General features: G+C 37.8%; 1 protein-coding gene and 1 long non-coding RNA gene across 2 annotated transcripts in view; one reads left to right on the top strand and one right to left on the bottom strand.

Moving 5' to 3' along the window:
* The window catches only part of LOC133527033 (uncharacterized), a 351,591-nt gene that overhangs the window by 54,558 nt on the left and 274,562 nt on the right, over positions 1-22,471 (top strand). The window lies entirely within an intron of this gene.
* Positions 1,789-8,080, bottom strand: LOC133526971 (arylphorin subunit alpha-like). The gene is made up of 5 exons (XM_061863845.1): positions 7,218-8,080; positions 6,057-6,190; positions 4,882-5,694; positions 3,633-3,799; positions 1,789-3,108 (listed from the first exon to the last, which is right to left on the bottom strand). The coding sequence occupies exons 1-5, from the start codon at positions 7,282-7,284 to the stop codon at positions 2,256-2,258; spliced, it is 2,034 nt and encodes a 677-aa protein (XP_061719829.1). The 5' UTR covers positions 7,285-8,080; the 3' UTR covers positions 1,789-2,255.

The raw sequence follows: 22,471 nt of genomic DNA, 5'->3' as shown, positions 1-22,471 counted from the left end.
CGGAACCCCCGGTGCGCGAGTACGGATTCGCACTTGACTGATGATTTCAGAAGTTTCCATTATGACATTGATACATGAAGGCGGTTTATTTACTGGGAGCCTATCGCGAAACTCAAAATCGAAGGCCCTCAGTACGTTTATGTTTGTGGTGGCGCTCTCTCCGCATTTTTGCGTAATATTCCCTATAACAATAATTTATTCTATGAACATCTATACAAGTAAAATATACTGTCGAATTACCGATATAAAAGCCGAAATGTTTTACAAAATGGCTGCCGGAAATTTACTACGCTTTTAATTGATTGTATTTCACGTAATGCCACATGGAATTTCTCTTATGTACAGTTATGAGGCCTTATTTGCGGATGTGCATTATAAGGAGCAAAATTATATCTAAATCGTATTGGACGTCTGCATAATGACACGAATTTAGAGAGAAATAAATAAAATAAATTATCATTTATTTCGACCATCTGGGATCATACAACAAACATAATATACATTACAAAAAATTAAATAAATAAATAAGTTAATTAATAAAATGTAACAATATTCTGATTACATTAAAATTAAATATAACAAATTGCCAAAATTACATATCAATGTTAGTACCTACTTATCTTACGTCTAGTGTTAGTATACATTACATATTGCCGAATACATGGAGCGCACTGCAGTGGTTCAGATACGCACCATCCAACCTGCTTGCAAACATTGCTAGGATGCTGTTGGTGCTGGCCCTCACCCTGCTGATCAGCGAGGCGGCGCGTTTGCGCATGATGGCAGGGAAATAGAAACAATCCTTAATTTGGTAACAAAATAATAATTATCGTAGAAGATAATTATTGACTACCATATTGAATGGCATAACGCGTCCGAATAAAAAATAGTACATTGTGCATCGAGGGTAGTGAGATATTGGAAATGAGGGTGAGTATTAAAGACCCGAGTTTGCAATATTCTTACCCCCAGAGTTATCACAATGTTTTCTACCACACTTGCGAAGAAAAAAATATTCTTAAATACGTTGACAATTTAAACATTCGACGCCATATTGTAATTTTTTGATAGCTTAGGCATCGAATACATAGCCCCGTCCGGCATTCAACTACGATTGAATATTGTGTAAAAATATTTTAAACGGCTAAATGACAATATGGCGGATGATTTTTTAAATCTCACCGTATTAAAGAATCATTTCGTTTTATATTTATTTTTTACTCACAAGTGTGATTAAAAACATTGTGTGTGCCACGGGCGGTAAAAGAATTACGAATTCGTTTTAATTAAGCCCTGGCCTTCGGCTTCAGGCTTAGAGTCTGTTCGGAAAGAGTCGTGGAATGTATTGAACCCCATACATTCCACGACTCTTCTCTTTCCGCACAGACTCTAATTACCTCTAATGTACAAAAGTTTTCGTTTCAGAATAAAGCCACTGTCTGATCGTTTATGGTGCTGCCGCAGGTACCTCTTTGACGCCATTTTACCGCGGAGCTATTACTCAGTGATTACGTTTTATTGCCGATGTCTCATTACGTTATGTGTTCATTGAATCTATTACGTACGTTATAAATTAATTTGAGGTACAAAAAAACAGTACCGCTGTGAGCCGGATATCAGAGGTCTAATAATATGGCCCTGTTGGCACCTCTCGGTTGTGAAACCTTTTAAAAATAATCTGTTAAGACCTCGGAGTGCATGAAATGTGGGCAGACAAAATTTTAACTTACGGCTGTCCTGAAAAAGTGCCTAATTTCACATACGTCCTAAAGAAACGAAAGGCGAAAATATATCACAATATAGTTTTTTTATGTCCATTAATTTAGAACATAAAACGTCATATGTATGAACATGTTATAAGTAGATACTTTTCTTAAAAAACGTTTTTTAAAAATTTTAAACCTTCGAGCAACACAGGGAAGGGAGACAGCATTCATACTATTTCCCCTCTGCCAAAGCATTGGCAAAACTGTGCCTATGGCGGTGCATGTTGTGACTCGTCCGTACACAAAAAGAGATCGAGGTGTGCAAGATTTGTCTTTGACGTGTGTCATTTTCTATGTATTTGTGTCGTCATTACAGATTGGATTTTGTATGTAGTGAGTGAGAAGTGCGACTGTGTGCACGTTTCCCCCCGCAAAAAATGGCAGAAAGATTTGAATGGTAAGATATCGCTTAGGCTCCTCTCTTACAACGTGTCGGAAGCCGGTGTTGCTCGAAGGTTTAAACACTTTAGTTATTAAGCTTCAGTATTCTTAAATATTATAGATGTTAGGGTTATCATCTCCCTCGTGGTAGATGAAGACATCTTTGTTGTAGATGTTCGGCTGCTTGAAAGAAGCCTCTCGCACAGGCCGGTCAAACGGATATGATAATGGCTTTGTGTCCGGGAGCAACAAACTGTATTTTGTCAGTTCTAGAGGGAGAGAAGTTTGAGGGTATACAACGACGTAGATTTGGAAGGGAAAGCCGCCCTTAGTCCCCTTAGGCAGCATCATTCTTTCAGGCTGGTACAAGGTCTCAGACATATCGAAAGGAACCTTTCCTTGCTTGCTCATCTTGAGGAGTTCAGCTACAGCATCGGTATCCTTCCTGTATAGAGAGAAATCCTGAGAGCTGCGCTCAATTTCATTCTGTCCAAGAGTGAGATTTATCATGAACCAGTCAAGCTCGACGAAATTCTTCCAGTTATCTTCAATGCTAAGATGAAAACCATTGCTGTCATATTTGGGTCCCAAGAATAACTTGACCAGTGCAGAAGTGGCGACATCAGATTGAACGCTGACCCTAAGCATGAAGACTTTGTGGTTGAGGCGAGGTTGACGAACCGTGAAATTGGTTCGGTCGTTGGCATTAAACTCCTCGGCACTGTAGTAGATGGCGTTGGAAATGTTAAAATCGTAGAGTTCGAAGAAGGTGACCAATTCATCGATCTGAACGTCGCTGATCTGGACCCCTTCAAGGTTAAGGTCGCTTGAGCTGTAGGGTTCTAAGTTTTCTCTTTTCCATTGGAAGATGTAATTCAAGGTGCGTGCGTAGAACTGGTAGAAGACAGGGTCACGAAGAGAGGTCTGGTATAGCTCCAAATCGCTGGGGATCGCGATGCGTCTAGAAAAATAGACAGCCATAAACTTTCACAAACTAAGTACTCAGGTATCATAACAATGATTGAGAGTGTTTTATTTTACTCATTGAAGTAAAATAAATATTAGATAATACAAGAAGGGCACATAGTAACCCAAGTTATCCGAGGCGGTCTAGGGTAAGCGGGGGTCGATATAGGTCGAACATAAAATGGGCATTACTTCTTTGCTTTCACTTCGATTGCAAGGAAAATTTTATAGTTAATATCAAAGGATTATTTTGCCGTATTTATACAAGACTTAAGGAATGAGTACTCGGGCCGAGGAGTGCGCGCCGGCCGTCAGCTGTAGCAGTGGCAGTTTGTGTGCCAGGTTTTGGAACTAAGTCGATAGATAATTTTACTTTATGCATTAGATCATAAAAAGCAAATTTACGTCGCTTACACGTGGCTTCGACCGAACGAGGAGTTGAAGAAATATCTTTCTATTTAGGTATCTATCTATCTTAAATACCAAGTTTGCTAATATGAGAAGTGAAAACATAATTACTTGTCCAATGGGTCTGGAGTACCGGCCAGTAGATGAAGACCGACGATCCCGTAGGAGCGCTTCTGGTTCTGAGGCAAATTTTCGGCCAGTTCATAGTTAGTGAACCAGTATTCGTTCACTAAGTCAACGGGTGAGTTACGCAGATTGATCAGTTTCTTATTCTGTAACTGAATTGGTTGTTATAAGTTATCAGATTGATTACCTACTTTGGCAATAGGATTAAGGGACCCTAAGTAGGTTAATATTTCTTTTTGAATTAAAATATAATAAAATATTCATTAACGAAAACGAAAATTTAATTAATACACAAGTTACATATTAATCGCTGGCGGCCTAGCGGTAAGAGCGTGCGACTTGCAATCCGGAAGCCGTACCAATGAGTTTTTCGGAACTTATGTACCTACGAAATATCATTTGATATTTACTAGTCGCTTTTCGGTGAAGGAAAACATCGTGAGGAAACCGGACTAATCTCAACAAGGCCTAGTTTACCCTTGGGGTTGGAAGGTCGGATGGCAGTCGCTTTCGTAAAAACTAGTGCCTACGCCAAATCTTGGGATTAGTTGTCAAGCGGACCCCAAGCTCCCATGAGCCGTGGCAAAATGCCGGGACAACGCAAGGAAAAAGACGCAAGATACATATTAAAATTAAGAAGACGGCGCAAGCGGCCTTATTGCTGATAAGTCTTTTCTATACAACCTATTGCCAGATCAGGGAAGAAAATTTTAACCAAATTTCGTCTTTTTCCAGTTTTATAACAAAAAATTAAATACGTCATGCACAATGCCATTGATGAGTGCCGGTAGTGTCAAAGTCAATAAAATGCCAGAAACTAACACATTAGACGTGCAACCTTAACCTACCTGTTTAAATTTCTAATTAAGTACATATTGAAAATACAGAAGACTAAAAAAAAACTTTGTTTTTTTTTGGCTTGATTTGTTTTTTCGGCTTTGTTCGTTTTATTCGGAAGTATTGTAACTGAATTTTGCATTGTTTTGAAACATGAAGAGAACGAGCCGTTTGGAATTATTTCCGTAGTTTTCCGGGTTTTTTCAACGCTAGGCCAGATAAAGTACAAGCGTGCACATAAGTAATATTCAGATAATATTTTACTGTACAGTCGAGTTCATAAATATGTATACATATTTTCACCTTATTACAATGGATTAAAGTGAGAAATGTGAACATATTTATGAACTCGACTGTAGTATTTACACACACAGATTATAAATTAATTAATACTTACTATCTCAGAGTTGCCCTGCTCTATGTATGACAGAAAATATTGCTCGTAGTTGTTAAGGTACTGTATATTCATTGCATTTTCAACTTTGTTTATCTGGTAATTTTCATTTCTCGAAAAGAAGGGATAGTTGGTGGACAAACTACTGTAATGACCAGGCTTGATGGGTGCTATCCACGAAAATTCAGGGATTTCACCCAATCCACTGGAGAGTCTGTTCAGATAGTACTTAGCGACGAGCTGTTGGTAGGTAAAATAAAACAGGTCACTTTGGTATTCGTCAAATTGTTCGAGGCTGTTACCGCTCCACCAGAACGGGAACAAAATCTGGAAGTAATAGTAGTACGAGTTCATGTCAATGTCTTCTGTGAAATAAGACAACTTATCTTCTTCGTTGCCGGTCAACCAGGGGCTAGTGTAATTGGCATAGAATATGAATCGCCCGTTTTGATTGTTAACGCCTTCCTGTCCATCATTGCCGTTTTGCATTTTTACGTGGTAGGCCTTTAGCAAAGTCTTCGTGTCTACGAAGTACTGAGGAAGCATCTCGTGTGGAGAAGGCAGCACCAGAGTATTTGTGTCTGGACGTTGATAGATGGCAATGTAGTATGCGTAGAGAAATTGGCCGTCATTAAAATGCACTCGGACGAAGGCGGCGGTATTGAAGAAGGTGTCAAAGTCGTCAGCGTAGTAAAGGAGCTTGAAGAGAGCAATGGCTTCCTCTCTCATTCGGTCATTAAACATAGAGAACGTTTCGTCTTTAGGCATAAAACCGCTGTTGTAGTAATGCAGGAACTCCTCAACGGCCTTTTCATCCTGTAAAAAGGGTTGGTTTAGCGACATCAGATCTGATGGAAAATAAACGAACAAGGTAGTGCTGCAAATTGTAAGAGAGAAGAGCGTTTTATTGAAAACCAGACGAGGTTAAATTATTTTTTACTTGAGGCAACACGTAATCCGTCTTATTTTTTTAAACAATACCTAAAGAAAATGGAAGCAAAAAAGGGAACAAGAAAATTAAAGGCAAGCAACGTACACAAATGTTAATATTTTACTGATATTTCTGCTGTGGGTCGTGAAATCTGGCGTCTACTCCACCGAAAACCGCCAGGCTTTTCTATTATGATGATAAGACATTAAGACCAAGCAATTATGTATTTTTATATAAATTAACTCACAGTGTAGCTGTTAATGTTAGCTTCTACGTCGTATTCGGAGCCAATCTGCCACCAGTCAGCATCCGTGCTCTCCTGTTGTATGTTCTCCAATAGGCTGAGGACTTTTTGTTGGCGCTCAATGTCATCAATTTCAACTAGAATAGCAAAACAGTATACCATAATTTTATGGCGTTGCTTACACTTGATAAAGGGGCACTGCTGATGAGTTGAAATACAAGGTAACATAAAATAAATACCTTATTCATAATACTTAGCAAACCTTTATGAAACTTTGTCGCTTTCTAACAAACACAAAAATCTAAATAACAGATAGGTAGGGACAAACGATAATCAACGGCTTGTTAGAGTTGGCAGACATTTATGGATAATGACAATGGGATCAATTGTGAATAACTCTTCACAAAAAAAAAACAAATTGGTTTCAAGAAATCTGGAAATCTCGATGAATTATGGGAAGGAGTAGGTTCTTTTTAAATCTTAAGGTTGGATATCTTAAGGAAGGTTAGTCGAGACAAGGGCGCCTAAAAACCCATGGCCATAACTACAGACATAAATAAAGGGTTAGATCCCCGCGCCTTCCTCCGTATCACCAGGTATCTTGTGAAACTAGGTAAGAGCAGTCTACTAACTGGTATTATTACGGGTCACAACACTCTACGTAAAACAAGTATCTACTTAGGAGGCGTCTCTGCGCACACGTCTCCTGCCCACACTGTGGGAAGGAGGAGACAAGCTTACACTCACTAGCAGAATGTATTATGTACGCGGCATCACGATGAAATATATTCGGGAGAGATACACTATAGGAGAGCAAGCTACAGGACGTCTAACTCAAAGATGTCCTTCTGTTCTGCAGGAAAAGAAGAAGATTTGGGTAGAACAGTGTGGGAATAATGTAATGCTCCAGATCCAGAAAATACAAAAGCATTAGGCAATATGCGATCGACAGCCTGCCTGTTTCCGGCCATGCGTGCCTGCACTACATCTACATTTTCCCCCGTGACCACACTCTTCCTAGTAAGGAAAAGGACAGGTGGGTCAAGATTTTAGGCTCAGTTTTCCCTATGGGCACTAACTGGCTTTAATTAGAAACCGACTACTATAAAAATTACGTTTTAGTACTCAATGAAATTTTGGTTGACTAGTTCTTAGTGTTCTTACCAGATAGATCAATATCGAGGGCAGCTATCACAGCTACAAGAGCTGCTAGTATCACGACTGTCTTCATGTTTTCCCAGCAAAATGTTAACTACAACTATACTGAAACTAACACCTACTGGATTTTATATTGCTTTATTATTCTTTATTTCCGATAAGGTATCTTTACTAGACAATCAAACTGGTAAATTTGTATGTTAAACTGATTCTAAGTTAAGGGGATGTCGAAAGTGCAGCGATATTATGATTCACTCGCGATGAAGGTCGCCAATCAACACGATAGCTAATCTAAAGAAGATAATCACTTTCACCACAGGAAAAGCAATGTCATTCTACAGCGATTCGTCAATGACATGTGATATTGCACACGCAATAATTATATTATTACTAGCGACCCGCCCCGGTTTCGCACTGGTTACACAAAACCTTAACAAAATAACCTTGACTTTCCTTAAGAATCACTCTATTAATAAGGGGAAACCTCATGAATCCGACTAGACTTTAATCGACCAGGATATAAACCGTGATTACCTTTTATATTGTGTTTGAGCTCCTGATATTTCGACGCAGTTACATGCATCTTGTTCACGGGTAACTGGAGATAGCGGGTGGGTGTCAAAGTTGTGTTGACCGCGCTCGGTCTACCCTCATTCGTGCGCGTCGGCTGCGTTCGCTTTCAACGTTACCACTGGTCTATTCAAGCACACCACACTCACAGTGTCACTACGCGTGTTGGATTCAGATATCAATGGTTTTTTTACACAAACAAAACACAGGATTCCACACATTTGACAATTTAAACCCATCTTCACGATTGAAATTTCTGTATTTATGAATTTTAATTAGAATACCGATTTGTCAATAAGTTGTTGTCGCGGAGATCGCGAAGTCTGTTATTGTGGTATGTATCATATCTGTCACTCTTAGCGTAATTTTCACTGGTAACACTGACGATCGAGGTCGGCTAGTGATATAGGAGACGGTGGAAAAAGATGGCGGGTACAAGTAGAGAGGCGATCTGAGTGCTGGGAGGTAACAGGTGGTGTGGCGCGTGCAATCGCGTACAGGAGACTCTTGGTAAGCGAAACATATCTATATTCTGATATTTATATATATATAATATATGGATATTGCAGTGACCTTGAGTTAACGACTACCCTGAGAAAGAGCTGAGTTGAAGAATTGATTGATATTCTTTGTGTGTAGCTCGAGTTTGAATGTAACAAGTGAGGTGGCTGGAGTTTATCGGTTTGAGTTACTGGAGGTTAATTATGGAGGCTGATGGATGAGCTGTAGGGGTTGTTGTGGAGGCTCGTCGGGGACCACATGGTCCCCACCTCAGTACTCATCGCATGAGGAGAGTATACAAGTCTGCGGGATGCACGATGAGTTCTCTTGTGGAGATTCAGTTGTGCCGTGCATCCACCGATAATAGCCACGGGACTTGGGGCCCTTCTAATTTTCCCCGAGAGTGTTGAGGTTACATTCATAACAAAGAGATACGAGATTGAGAGGAGATGGAATTGTGCGCCCATCGAGTGTTAATTCATGGTCGGTGCAGTAGCTATATTATGTTGTGCTTTGTATATGTGTAGATCCATGTAGCGAGGTTATTATTACATCCCCCTGAGAGTAAAACTCCGCTACAGTTGTTGCATGAAGAAACCTTTCCCGAAGAATGGTGCGACAATTGCTGATGCCCATATTTAAAAACAAAGGGGATGTACAGGAATGCAACAACTATAGAGGAATGAAGCTCATGTCACATAGCATAATATATGGGAAAAAGTAATAGAGAGACGACTGAGAGACGAGAGTGAGTATATAAGAGGAAGCCTGAAAGTTGCACCCATAATAGGAAATTAAGAGCGAATCGCCTAGCGTGGTATGGCCATGTGATACGGAGGGATGAAAGTCATGTGACGAGAAAGGTATTACGAATGAATGTGGAGGGATGGAACGGGATAGGAAAACCTAGAAAAAGGAATGGATGGATTATGTGAGAGATGACATGAAACGAACGCGAGTGAACGAAGAGATGACGGGTGACAGAAAGATATGCAAAAAAGAAAAGGCATGCTGCGCTGACCCCAATGAATGGGATAAGGGCAAGCGAATATAGATAATGATGAATACCGATTTCTTTGAGATAATTACTTAATTTAAGCCCTGCCCCTTGAAAGTTACTTAATTAGTTTTTAGTTTTTAAGTTTGGGTTCCCTGAAAACCAGTGCGCAGTGCCGCGTTTAAAAGACACGGCGTATGCTGAGCGGCATCCTATTTGGTGTACGTGTAATTATTTACTTTGTTGTTTTTGTTTAATTTTATGCCAAATAAATATTTTCTATTCTATTCTATTCTGTAATTTAAGCTAAGGAATGCACCCTTGAAATTAATCGACTTAAAAAAACACGGTGTAAGTATAATCGCGCGCTGTTTAATTATTAAGTACCTGGGCGACCGAGCGTTGCTCGGTTATAACTATTTATTGTAATATGGTGGTCTATAGGTGATAATCTTAACTACATTTTTTTACTAAATTAAACTTGTCTAAAACAATAAAAATTATTTTTTTTTATATATATTTGAACATATAAAAAAACAAAAGTTAGTCAGCGGGCGAGATTCGAACCCGTAACACTCGTTTAGCAGTCCGCGTCTTAACCCGCTGGACCAGACGGACAGTGGCCGGCCACACGAAATTAGCGACCATATTCTGCGTCGAAAGAAAAACGCATGAAAACTCGAAAAAACGCGTTTTCCCAAACATAAGACTAATCTAGATAGATTATATACCCCCAAAAACCCCCATATACCAAATTTCAGCGAAATCGTTAGAGCCGTTTCCGAGATCACAGAAATATATATACAAGAATTGCTCGTTTAAAGGTATAAGATATATTTCTGTGCAGACGTTTTGGCAGAATTTCACTACGTCAGGTGGCAACTTGGCATAACATTGATAAGCAGATTTACTTTTCGTAGAATAATTGTTTGGTAACCGTCACAATTACCCGAGACACCTTTGGTTGGTCAAAACACGATAGGTAGAGTGTTTTTTGTCTTAGTTAGAAATAAGCAATAGGAGTTTTTTAGCGTAGTTATAGGTATGTATCTAAACAGGGACTGCAATAATTCGCTTGCGATTTTCAATACATTACCTTTTACGCCATAATATGTGTATGTATGCAGTATAACTAAAAAGGCCCACAGATTACCAGTTCGCCGGACGATAAAAGCTGACAATTGTGAATAACTGATAGGCCGATATCGTCCGGCGAACTGGTAATCAGTGGGCAATTAAGTACCGCAATTGCTAAATTACTAACTAAACTGTTTTAATTATTAATTAGACTTTCTTCGAAATTAAATTAAAAAAAAAAATTACTCGAGTAAATGCCTGCGATAATGCTCAACAAATAGCATAACAATGTTTTTTTGCAAACCAATTTTTAGTCATTTCCGTATTTCAAAAAAAAAAAATTACCATTTTTTTCATCGAATTATTTAGTTGCTAAGTTTATAGGTAAGTAAATCAAATCAAAACGTTACAAGCCTAACATATGACAAATAAATAATTTATTTAGTCATTTTTAGGGTTCCGTAGCCAAATGGCAAAAAACGGAACCCTTATAGATTCGTCATGTCCGTCTGTCTGTCCGATTCTGTCACAGCCACTTTTTTCCGAAACTATAAAAGCTATACTGTTCAAACTTGGTAAGTAGATGTATTCTATGAACCGCATTATGATGTTCACACAAAAATAGAAAAAAAACAATAAATTTTGGGGGTTCCCCATACTTAGAACTGAAACTCAAAAAATCTTTTTTCATCAAACTCATACGTGTGGGGTATCTATGGATAGGTCTTTAAAAATGATATTGAGGTTTCTAATATCATTTTTTTCTAAACTGAAAAGTTTGCGCGAGAGACACTTCCAAAGTGGTAAAAAGTGTGCCCCCCCCCCCCCGTAACTTCTAAAATAACAGAATGAAAAATCTAAAAAAAATATATGATATACATTGCCATGCAAACTTCCACCGAAAATTGGTTCGAACGAGATCTAGTAAGTAGTTTTTTTTTAATACGTCATAAAAATTAAAAAAAAAATTTTTTTTCATCAAACCCATACGTGTGGGGTATCTATGGATAGGTCTTCAAAAATCATATTTAAGTTTCTAATATCATTTTTTTCTAAACTGAATAGTTTGCGCGAGAGACACTTCCAAAGTGAAAAAATGTGTGTCCCCCCCCCTGTAACTTCTAAAATAACAGAATGAAAAATCTAAAAAAAATATATGATATACATTGCCATGCAAACTTCCACCGAAAATTGGTTCGAACGAGATCTAGTAAGTAGTTTTTTTTAATACGTCATAAAAATTAAAAAAAAAAAAAATTTTCATCAAACCCATACGTGTGGGGTATCTATGGATAGGTCTTCAAAAATGATATTTAGGTTTCTAATATCATTTTTTTCTAAACTGAATAGTTTGCGCGAGAGACACTTCCAAAGTGAAAAAATGTGTGTCCCCCCCCCTGTAACTTCTAAAATAACAGAATGAAAAATCTAAAAAAAATATATAATATACATTACCATGCAAACTTCCACCGAAAATTGGTTTGAACGAGATCTAGTGAATAGTTTTTTTTTAATACGTCAATAAATTAAAAAAAAAATTTTTTCATCAAACCCATACGTGTGGGGTATCTATGGATAGGTCTTCAAAAATGATATTTAGGTTCCTAACATCATTTTTTTCTAAACTGAATAGTTTGCGCGAGAGACAGTTCCAAAGTGGTAAAATGTGTGTCCAAAGTGGTAAAATGTTGAACAAGATCTAGCAAGTAGATTTTTTTTTAATACGTCTTAAATGGTACGGAACCCTTCATGCGCGAGTCCGACTCGCACTTGGCCGCTTTTAATATATTGCTGTCTTTGTTTGATATAAAGCAAACAGATTTAACTTAAGAATTAAATAGTAACCTAACCAAACAGTCTTTTTAGACAACAGTTCGTTTTTGTGGGGGTCGCAGCTCGCAACTCTAACCTAACCCGCTTTTCCGGCAACAGTTTGTGTTTGTGGGGGTCGCAGTTCTAACCTAACCTGCTTTTCTGGCAACAGTTCGTCTTTGCGGGGGTCGTCGTTCTAACCTCACCTATCCAGTTTTTCTGGCAACGATTTGTCTCTCTGGGGTCGCAGATGTAACCAAACCTGCTTTTCTGGTAGCGGTTTGTCTTTATGGGATATAATATTTGTTGGGAAATGAAATTTGGTTAAAAATATTTTGGTAAAATAGCAATATCTCACAATTCTTCCAATAATGTACCTATATTCTGTTAATTTACACAAAAGCGAATTGAACGGTATTATATGTGAACCAAGACTACCAAACCACAAAATACCTACCTGTTTTGTGACCAAACGTTAGTCGTCAAAAAGTTACATGTAGGTTCGAATAAATTCCTCTGCGAAACGATGTTCGGCGAAACTTTGTCAGGGAATCGATAATCTACTAAAAATTGGTCGGGGAATCATTAGGTATCCCTCTCATAGACTTGTAACGTTACACTTTCACAGTCTATCGAGATCGATAGGCTGATGATCGTTCATGAGGGAGTTCGTACTCCGACTCGCACTTGGCCGATTTTCGGGTAGCTGTGACCACAACCTTTCTTGAGGGCTGGATCCACGCCTGTGTGGTAAAGACTCTGAATAACGTTAAATAGATAACGATGATGATAATTGCAAAGAAAGAAAACAGCAGAAATATAATCTTATTTCGCTGGCCTCAGTTTATTGAAAACATTTGCGAGACTGCAGACGTTAATAAAGTTAAATTATTCCAATTACGATGTGCACTTCCGCCTTAACAGTCTTAATTGGAGTTACGGCCCGATTCGAAGAATGATTAAGACACGTTTAAGACCTTGGAAAGATCTTTAAAATATCGATAACTAAACGACATGTCAAAATTGACGTTTATTTCGATTCCGCTGTGATCCCAACAAGATCTATCTACAATGGAGTGTGGATTTAAGAGGAGTGGCATCTCTTATGATAGAACTGTTGCAAAAGTGTCCAGCTGTCAGCTATAAATAATAGTTCCAAATCTTTCCAAAGTAGCGCTAGAGTAGCTAAGAACCTAGGCGTTATTGACGGAGTGAAGTGCGCCGTCTATGATTTGATTTTTTTGTTCAAGTACTCTAGGTATTGTAGCGCCACCTATTTAAGGTTTTTGATGACACTTTTTGGTATATGGAGATTTCTTTCCTTATGTCTACGATATTTCTAACGTCAAAGTGACATTGGTTGCCCGAATCGAGCTGCTTCTGTCAATTATACGACATACAAACGATATCTAGATAGAACTTATCTAAACCAGAACTTATCGTTATCATATTTCACTCTTCAAATCGGGCCGTTAAGCCACATGTAATTGACCGAGCGTTAGCGTAGGCCGAGGGTTGTCTCAAGGGGCTACAGTATGGGGTTCTTCAAAACAGAAGTGTACACTGTACAACTTTTTGACCACGCTTTTTCCATGTGAATGTCCTTACTTCAGGGCTTAAAGGCCCGTATTTCAGGGCAATACAAGTGTACAACAAACTGCCCAACACAATAAGAAACATAAAACAATTAAACCCGTTCATATCAAAACTAAAACCCTTTTTAATAGAGAAAGCATATTACTCTACCCAAGAATTTATGGGAGATAATTTTATATAATAAGAAATATTAATTATAAGTAGTACTTAGTAGGTATATATAACATAAATATAAAAACAAACTAACTTTGATCTCCTCCATAGGTTAAGTAAAAGAATAATTATAATATAATTATACTTATGTGTATTTAAAAATAATGTTCATAAATGGGTACTACTATATTTAATAATAACTTTAGTCCTAGCTAGCTATAAGAATACTTGCAATACCCTTTTCAGGGTGCCATGTGTTTCTATAATTTAAATGTAATAACTATGTACTATGGCTCGCAATAAATGATTTCTGATTTCTGATTTCTTACAAAAAGAGAAAACGTTTTATCACTTTGAAATATTTTCTATTCTCCATTACTTTTTAATATGTTATTGACACAATGAAAAACTAGGTTAAAGGTTTTTTTTTCAAAACTTACAAAAGCGATACCTATAAACCTACAATAATTCTCTTTTTCTTTCCTTATTAATTTTATTTTTCTTTGCCTTTTGTAAGAATTCAATATGTATGTATGTATGTATGTATATACTTTATTGTACATAGAAATAAAAACACGAAAAACACAGTTACAGAGTAAATTAAATTATTATTATTATTTATTGTTCGGAGAACCAACAGCTATAGATTGTACAATAGTTATATATATAGATAACAAAGAGCCAATTATAGGTTCCCACCGGTAGCAACAGGTTAACAGATAATTGGTGGTTAGCACTAGATTTTTTTTTTTTTTACAACGTGTTACCACTAATATTTTTAAATATTAATACTTACCTATTATATTATATACTGAACAAAGAAACCAAAACTTATTAGTAATCTTAATACGTTAATCGATACAATAATATGCCAACACATACGACTCAAAAATAAATACAACAAAGGCGAACTTATCCCTGTATGGGATAAGTTCAATATGATCTAAATTGTTTTTTTTTTTCTTATTTAATGCATGTTAATTATAAGATGTAATGTTTTGAAAAGATGTGTCCCGTCGAGTTTCTTGTCGGTCCTTATTGGGATGCCCTCCTTCAATAAAGGGGGGATTTAAATCTTCTCGGGTCAGAGGTGTAGGGTTAGAGCCGGTGTAGCTTTATTTGATGTTCATAAGCGCATTGTAATATGCCTGCTTGAATAATAAAATATCTTTATCTTAGAATACATATATTATGCTGAAGCGATGGATACCAAAAGGAAGCAATGGATACCATGCTTACACATACAAACAAAAAATATCAGTCCGACAGCTGACGGAGGCTCCACATTGGCTGAAATTATCGGAAGAACCTTTCCCTTATTGGATGTCTGAAAGCGCCTATGATGAGAAAAAACAGCTGCAGGAAACACCATATTAATAATTACTATGAATTGTTATTTAAAAATACGTATACCATCATAGCATACGTAATTGTAAATAATAATGTACGAGTAAGATTCGTCACGGGTACTGCAGTTTTTAGATGTATGATAGAGAACTTTAACAAATAAGGACTAACAAATGATTGATAAATTGTATAGTTCATTACTGTGGTCGTATACTCGTATGGTGTAATACCCGTGTAACCCGTGTTACAGCGTTTCTGTAACACGGGTATTATATTTAACCCAACCAAACAATTGAGAACTCTGACATGTCAATATAATTTCGAACATCGATCGTCCTAGATAGTAATTGCGTATACATCGATTCATTAACGAAAGGTTAGATTGGAGAAATATGCGTGTCATCGTAAATGATACGATCCATAGTAAAACTAGCAAATGTATTGCATACTAAACACTAATCAATAACAGAACAGTATTATTTAAATGTATTTTTTTTTCTCTTTCTACTTCTATTTTGTATAAATGTGTATTTCTCTCGTATAATTTTGTATCATGCTTATATCTTTTGTATATACCTTTTACCCGATCTAATCTTATCCCAACATGCCTTAGTTTCAGCTTTGCATACCTTTGGCCAAGAATTTGTACCGAATCTTACAAGAGCAGTTAATCCTTCAAAATAAATCATCAACCTCACTAGATAGAGCATATCAAATATCAAACATTTATTCAGCAAATAGGCCACGCGGCACTTTCACATGTAAATTTTTACAAACAATAAAAATTACAAAATACAATTACAAATATGGAATCGATGAAATAATATATACCTTATTAGAGATGTATACTGTCTCTAAATGTCAAATTACACAAAAAAACTATGATAAAAAAATAAAACCAACAAATAATAAAAATCTTTAGATATGTATAAGTCTCGAAGTGTCAGAGATAAAAAAATGTATTAAATTATCCTTAGAGATGTAGAGGGTCTCCAAGACTTGAATTCTTATATAAATAATTAAAGGACGAGAGGATAAGAACGAGCCTTTGAAAGTTGTACCTAATATTCATTAGTAGGTACTTATGTACTTATGGCGTTATTCATAAACGTGTTACTGGCCTGAACTAGTTATGAATCGTTTGTCTTTATCCGTCATTTTGACTTATGTATTTGTATGAAAGGGATAAAACATAATTTAACTCAATCAGGCCCGTAAAGTTTTATGGTTATGGGGATTACTGGAGCTTACTGGGGGTAGAATAATTATGTGGATACGACTATTTCAGTCCAAGCATTTTAAGTCCAAAAGCATTAGATGCTGTCTCGTACATTTGGGCTACTTTAGACTAATTAAAGCAACAGGCAAGTTCTAGAGAACAGCCAAATGATAACTATTGCGGTTTTAAAGTGAGTCTAATAATAAGGCGGTGTTCATGTCGCAGCCAACATCCAGTGGCTAGAGTCGGACCAAGATAAGATGGCAAAGATTTTGATAGTCCAACCAGTGCAAGTGTTATTTTAAACGTCAAAAATCTATGAAATTATGACGTTTACTTAACACTTGCACTGGCTGGCTATCAAAATCGCTGCCAATTTATCTTGCCCTGACTCTAAGTATGTATGCGGGCTCTAGTGGATGTAATCCAAGCTTCACAAGCTAGTGAACTTTTCTTCGAGCGCTAAACTACACTACAACGTTCTCCGCAAGGTTCGCCATCTGGAATACTAGGGGTTTGATTTGGTCAAAAACTGGCAAAAATAGTCTTACGTAATAAATGAATGGCACCTACTACCGTTAGGAACCTGACTACCGTCAGTTTGACACTGATTAGGGCTCATGCTAGACAACGTCCATAATGTGTTTATTTAGGGTCGCCGTCATCGAAAACGATGAGGAGGACTATATTCACTACCGTATGTACGTAACTTACTAAGCTTACTGTCTATGCACTCGTACCAGAATAAACAATAGTTCTACACCGTACAGAAATTACACTTCCTACAAAACCGAAGTTTGACAGCGATTCAGGGACGAATTATGCTGTCTCTTTTTAATCTATGGCACTATCCCTTTCGGCCATTTAGGGTTCTCAAAATTCAAGTAATTATCTTATCTGTGGTCATGCACATATAGGGACATCAAGTTATGCCAACCCTAATAATTTCTCGGAGCAATGCTGAGCCGAACGGAGCCGGGCAATGCCGAAACATAGTACATAGGACTGAAAATCAGCGCTGCGCAAATAATTTTTAATAAAATGGCTGACGCAGCGTACGCTGAGTCCGTTCCTTTTGCCGCGCATGCCTATATTATTATTTTTTAGTGAAACATTGTATTTTGTGTGGCAATAAATGGTTTCTTATTCTAATGGTTTCTTATACAAAGAGTGGGGAAGTAGGTTATCTTCATATAACGCACCGCGCGCGGCTTGTATGTGTGCGCCATAGTATCTACGCGTAACCGCACGCACACTCATACAAAATCTCGAGCCGTTTCTCAGTGCGTCAGTCGGGGTTTTTGTTTGAATGTGCGTGCGGCGACGTGAAGATGGTTTTTTGAACGTTGGACTAGCCCGCGCTCAGGTGCCAATTACAATTATACGACCCTTTTTAGGGTTCCGTAGCCAAATGGCATAAAACGGAACCCTTATAGTTTCGCCATGTCCGTCTGTCTGTCTGTCTGTCTGTCTGTCCGAGGCTTTGCTCCGTGGTGGTTAGTGCTAGAAAGCTGAAATTTGGCATGGATATATAAATCAATAAAGCCGACAAAGTCGTACAATAAAATCTAAAAATTTAATTTTTTTTAGGGTACCTCCCCTACACGTAAAGTGGGGGTGAATTTTTTTTTTCGCTTCAACCCTAGAGTGTGGGGTATCGTTGGAAAGGTCTTTCAAAACTAATAGGGGTTTTCAAGAAACATTTTTTGATAAAGTGAATATATTCGGAGATAATCGCTCCGAAAGGATAAAAAAATGTGTCCCCCCCCTCTAACTTTTGAACCATAGGTCCAAAAAATATGAAAAAAATCGTGGAAGTAGAGCTTAAGAAAGACATTAAATGAAAACTATAGCGGATATGATCAGTTTAGCTGTTTTTGAGTTATCGCAAAAAGTTTTCCCTTCATAGTAAAAAGACTTACTTTAATTAGGTACTGATTATGCAAATTTGCCTATTTGTTAAACTCGGGTGAAAGGTAACATTTACTACACTTTAAGCTCCAGTTTAGCTTATTGTGACGGAAGAGTAACTACGGAACCCTACACTGAGCGTGGCCCGACATGCTCTTGGCCGGTTTTTTGCAGATAGTGGCACGCGCGGTTTTAGTTAACAATATACTAACGATAAGCCGTTGGAGGCCAGCTACAAATCTAACGACTATACAAAACAACACAGACTGACTCAGTCCCGCGGTAAGCTTGACTAACTCAGACAATGGTATATATAATTTACAAATACTTAAATACATAGAAAACACCCATGACTCAAGAACAAATATCTGTGTTAATCACACAAATAAATGCCCTTGCCGGGATTCGAACCCAGGCCCATCGACTTCATAGGCACCACCACCTACTAGGCTAAAACGATCGTTAAAAACAAAGTTCATGCAGAATGCCCAGTGGGCATTGCCCACGCTTTACCCCGCTCCGAATGAAATCACCTCAACACGCGGCGGATAATGAAATTTATCTTAAATCGCGTAACGTTCAATGCGTCACTATTTCTAAAACAAGACCGATTTCTGAAAACTTTGACACATGACATTTTAGTAACCTTATAAATCTGTGGGGTTTTACAAGCCCACATACATAATACAGATATGTCATTTCATTTCATTTATTCCTGCTGTCACATGGTATACAAAAATAATACACGTTACATGATACCCTATGTCGTGCGCACATAGACTCTAATTTCCGCACTATGGCTTGTGCCCGTGGGTGAAGCTAATGCATTTATATTGCATACCATCAAACAGGCTTTCCCCCTTTTAATTTAAACTGGTAAAATTATGTTGTTTGCGAGAGGAAATTAGTTTGAAAAAGCTTTGCGAAGTTTCATCACCACCGAGCACGGCGTTCGGTTCACAGCCACTACTTTTAAAAGAGATTTTTTGCTGATCGTATTTTTTTCATTTCCATGGTATAAAGGAAATCGACATTTGAACTTTTAAAATCTATACCACACCGTGTTTTTTACATAGGCCTCCATCAAATCTATGATGATTTTGCGAATGTCAAGTGTCATTAACTTTTAAGTGTGCTCGTAGAGCATGACGTGGTTCGGTAGTTGCTTTTAGTAAAGAGATAGCTGGACTTTACTAAAAGCTAAGATGTATTGCTGGGTGTCGGTTCAATGCGTTTCAAAATTAGTTTTTCAGCAGTTCCACGATAGTTCACTGCATAATAAGCTATCAATATTACACTTTAAACAACATTAACGAGCATAACAAAAAAATATTCTCGAGACGTCTACCTTGAAACTCAACCAAAAAAAAAACCAACCCAGACCTATAAAGTTCAATTTCAGTTTTGATACTTCGGTGTCCGAGTGACATCTTTTGTGTTTGAGACGTCGAGGTCGTCATGTCGAAGTGTTAATTACAGGAGTGCATTCAGAGCTTGAATTAAGTAACTTTCTCAAAGACACCGCGGTATTCTAAATAACAAAATTTTAGATATAATCAATAATTTATTTTTTCTGATAAGGTCTCTACGAGCGCTTGCCTTGGGGCCTGTTTACATATTGATTAGTATTTAGTATGCAATACATTTGCTAGGTTTACTATGGATCGTATCATTTACGATGACACGCATGTTTCTCCAATCTAACCTTTCGTTAATGAAACGATGTATACGCAATTACTATCTAGGACGATCGATGTTCGAAATTATATTGACATGTCAGAGTTCTCAAGTGTTTGGTTGCGTTAAATATAATACCCGTGTTACAGAAACGCTGTAACACGTATTACACGGGTATTATACCATACGAGTATACGACCACAGTAATGAACTTCACAATTTATCAATCATTTGTTAGTCCTTATTTGTTAAAGTTCTCTATCATACATCTAAAAACTGCAGTACCCGTAACGAATCATACTCGTACATTATTATTTACAAATACGTATGCTATGATGGTATACGTATTTTTAAATAACAATTCATAGTAATTATTAATATGGTGTTTCCTGCAGCTTTTTCTCATCATAGGCGCTTTCAGACATCCAATAAGGGAAAGGTCCTTCCGATAATTTCAGCCAATGTGGAGCCTCCGTCGGCTGTCGGACTGATATTTTTTGTTTGTATGTGTAAGCATGGTGTAATAAATAAAATAATAAAAAATAAATAAATTGATTTTATTTCAGGCAAGCACCCATATAAAATAACGTGATACACAGAATTTACAATTTTAAATGGCACAAAAGTGTAAAAAGTAAAGTAACCGTATAACGATTTTTTTTTTAAATTACAATTTAGAATAAAATAAAATAAAATAACTACTTTCGGTTCGCATCTTGATGCAGAGACAGCCAAAACCTACAGATTGGACTGTGCAAATCCTCACTAATCGTGGCTAGGATACAGTTCTCAGAGCTGCGCAGCCTACTCCAAAAGGACGCCACTCTAGACCGAATTGCGGCAATGAAATCGGGGACACGAGCCTCCGCAAACATACTCGACGCACTACACCACCTTGGCAACTTCATCAGGATTCTGAAGGCGTCGTTATATTGAACCCTTAGGGTGTTAATTGCTTTCCTGGTGAAGTTGGTCCAAAGTTGCCAAAGTTGTAAGCATAATATTTGTTGAAGTGTGCGTGATCGCTAAAAACAGCGCCCCCGCGGCCAGAGGGCCTACCGCGAACCACGTTCGACGTGTTGCCTCTCTGCCGCACTTGTAAAGTCGTACGTAAGTGTGACAGGGAGGCAGCACGTCGAACGTGGTTCGCGGTAGGCCCTCTGACTACACAGATGAAGGATCCTACGTACCAATAATGCGATGTTCTTGATGCTAAATACAGGCTGTTTATTTAGTCAGCTGCAATAATTTACGGGCTGAATATATAGATCATACCGAGCAACTTTTACTATGGAACCAACCCCGAAGTCGATCGTAATATGGAAGGTGGAGGTAAGGAAATAAATCTCCATATACCAATAAACGGACAGACAGACGGACGAATCTATAAGGGTTCCGTTTTTTGCCATTTGGCTACGGAACCCTAAAAAGTGTCATCCAAAAACCTTAAATAGGTGGCGCTACAACATCTAGAGTACTTCAACAAAAAAATAAAATCATAGACAGCGCACTTCACTCCGTCAATAACGCCTAGGTTCTTAGCTACTCTGGACACTTGCAACAGTTCTATCATAAGAGATTTCTCTCCTCTTAAATCCACACTCCATAGATCGTAAGATAAGTTGGCAGCGATTTTGACAGCACAGACAGTGCAAGTGTTATTTTAAATTATGACGTTTACTTAACACTTGCACCAGGGATCGGAACCGGTTTTTTGCAAAAACATCGAAATAACCATATATTTCGGTTTATTTTATACTCAAAATGTAGGACTCAGTTGTGTTTTTAGATAACGACTTCGTATTATTAGATTGCCCGATTAGGAACGAAATAATTAACAAAGAACGAAAAAATACCGTTTTCGTTCCCATACAAAAAATACCGGTTTCCGATCCCTGACTTGCACAGGCTGGGCTATCAAAATCGCCGATAATTTAGCTTGATCTGACTAACCGCCTTAGCAACAGCTATTGTTTTTTTTTTTTTATACTACGTCGGTGGCAAACAAGCATACGGCCTGCCTGATGGTAAGCAGTCTCCGTAGCCTATGTACACCTGCAACTCCAGAGGAGTTACATGCGCGTTGCCGACCCTAACCCCACCCCCCTCGTTGAGCTCTGGCAACCTTACTCACCGGCAGGAACACAACACTATGAGTATTGTAAATTGCCTGCAGTCATATAAAAATCAAATAGGGATTTGTTCCGTATGATTTCCAATCTAAGTTTAGTTTGTATTGCAGCCAAGGATCTTTTACTCAAGGACTCCAGCTGGATGTCCCATCATAATTATCGTGATTTCGAATTGTTATTTATGTCAACGTCCCACTTTGTCGCTTGACATAAAGACGTTTTGACAGGTTATCCGTATAAAAAGCGGTGGTGGCCGAGTGGATATGAC

Source organism: Cydia pomonella, chromosome 17, assembly GCF_033807575.1.
Source record: "Cydia pomonella isolate Wapato2018A chromosome 17, ilCydPomo1, whole genome shotgun sequence".
NCBI classification, from domain to species: Eukaryota; Metazoa; Arthropoda; class Insecta; order Lepidoptera; family Tortricidae; genus Cydia; species Cydia pomonella.
Note: the sequence above shows the minus strand (reverse complement) of the source record. Positions and strands in the feature narration are given on the sequence as shown.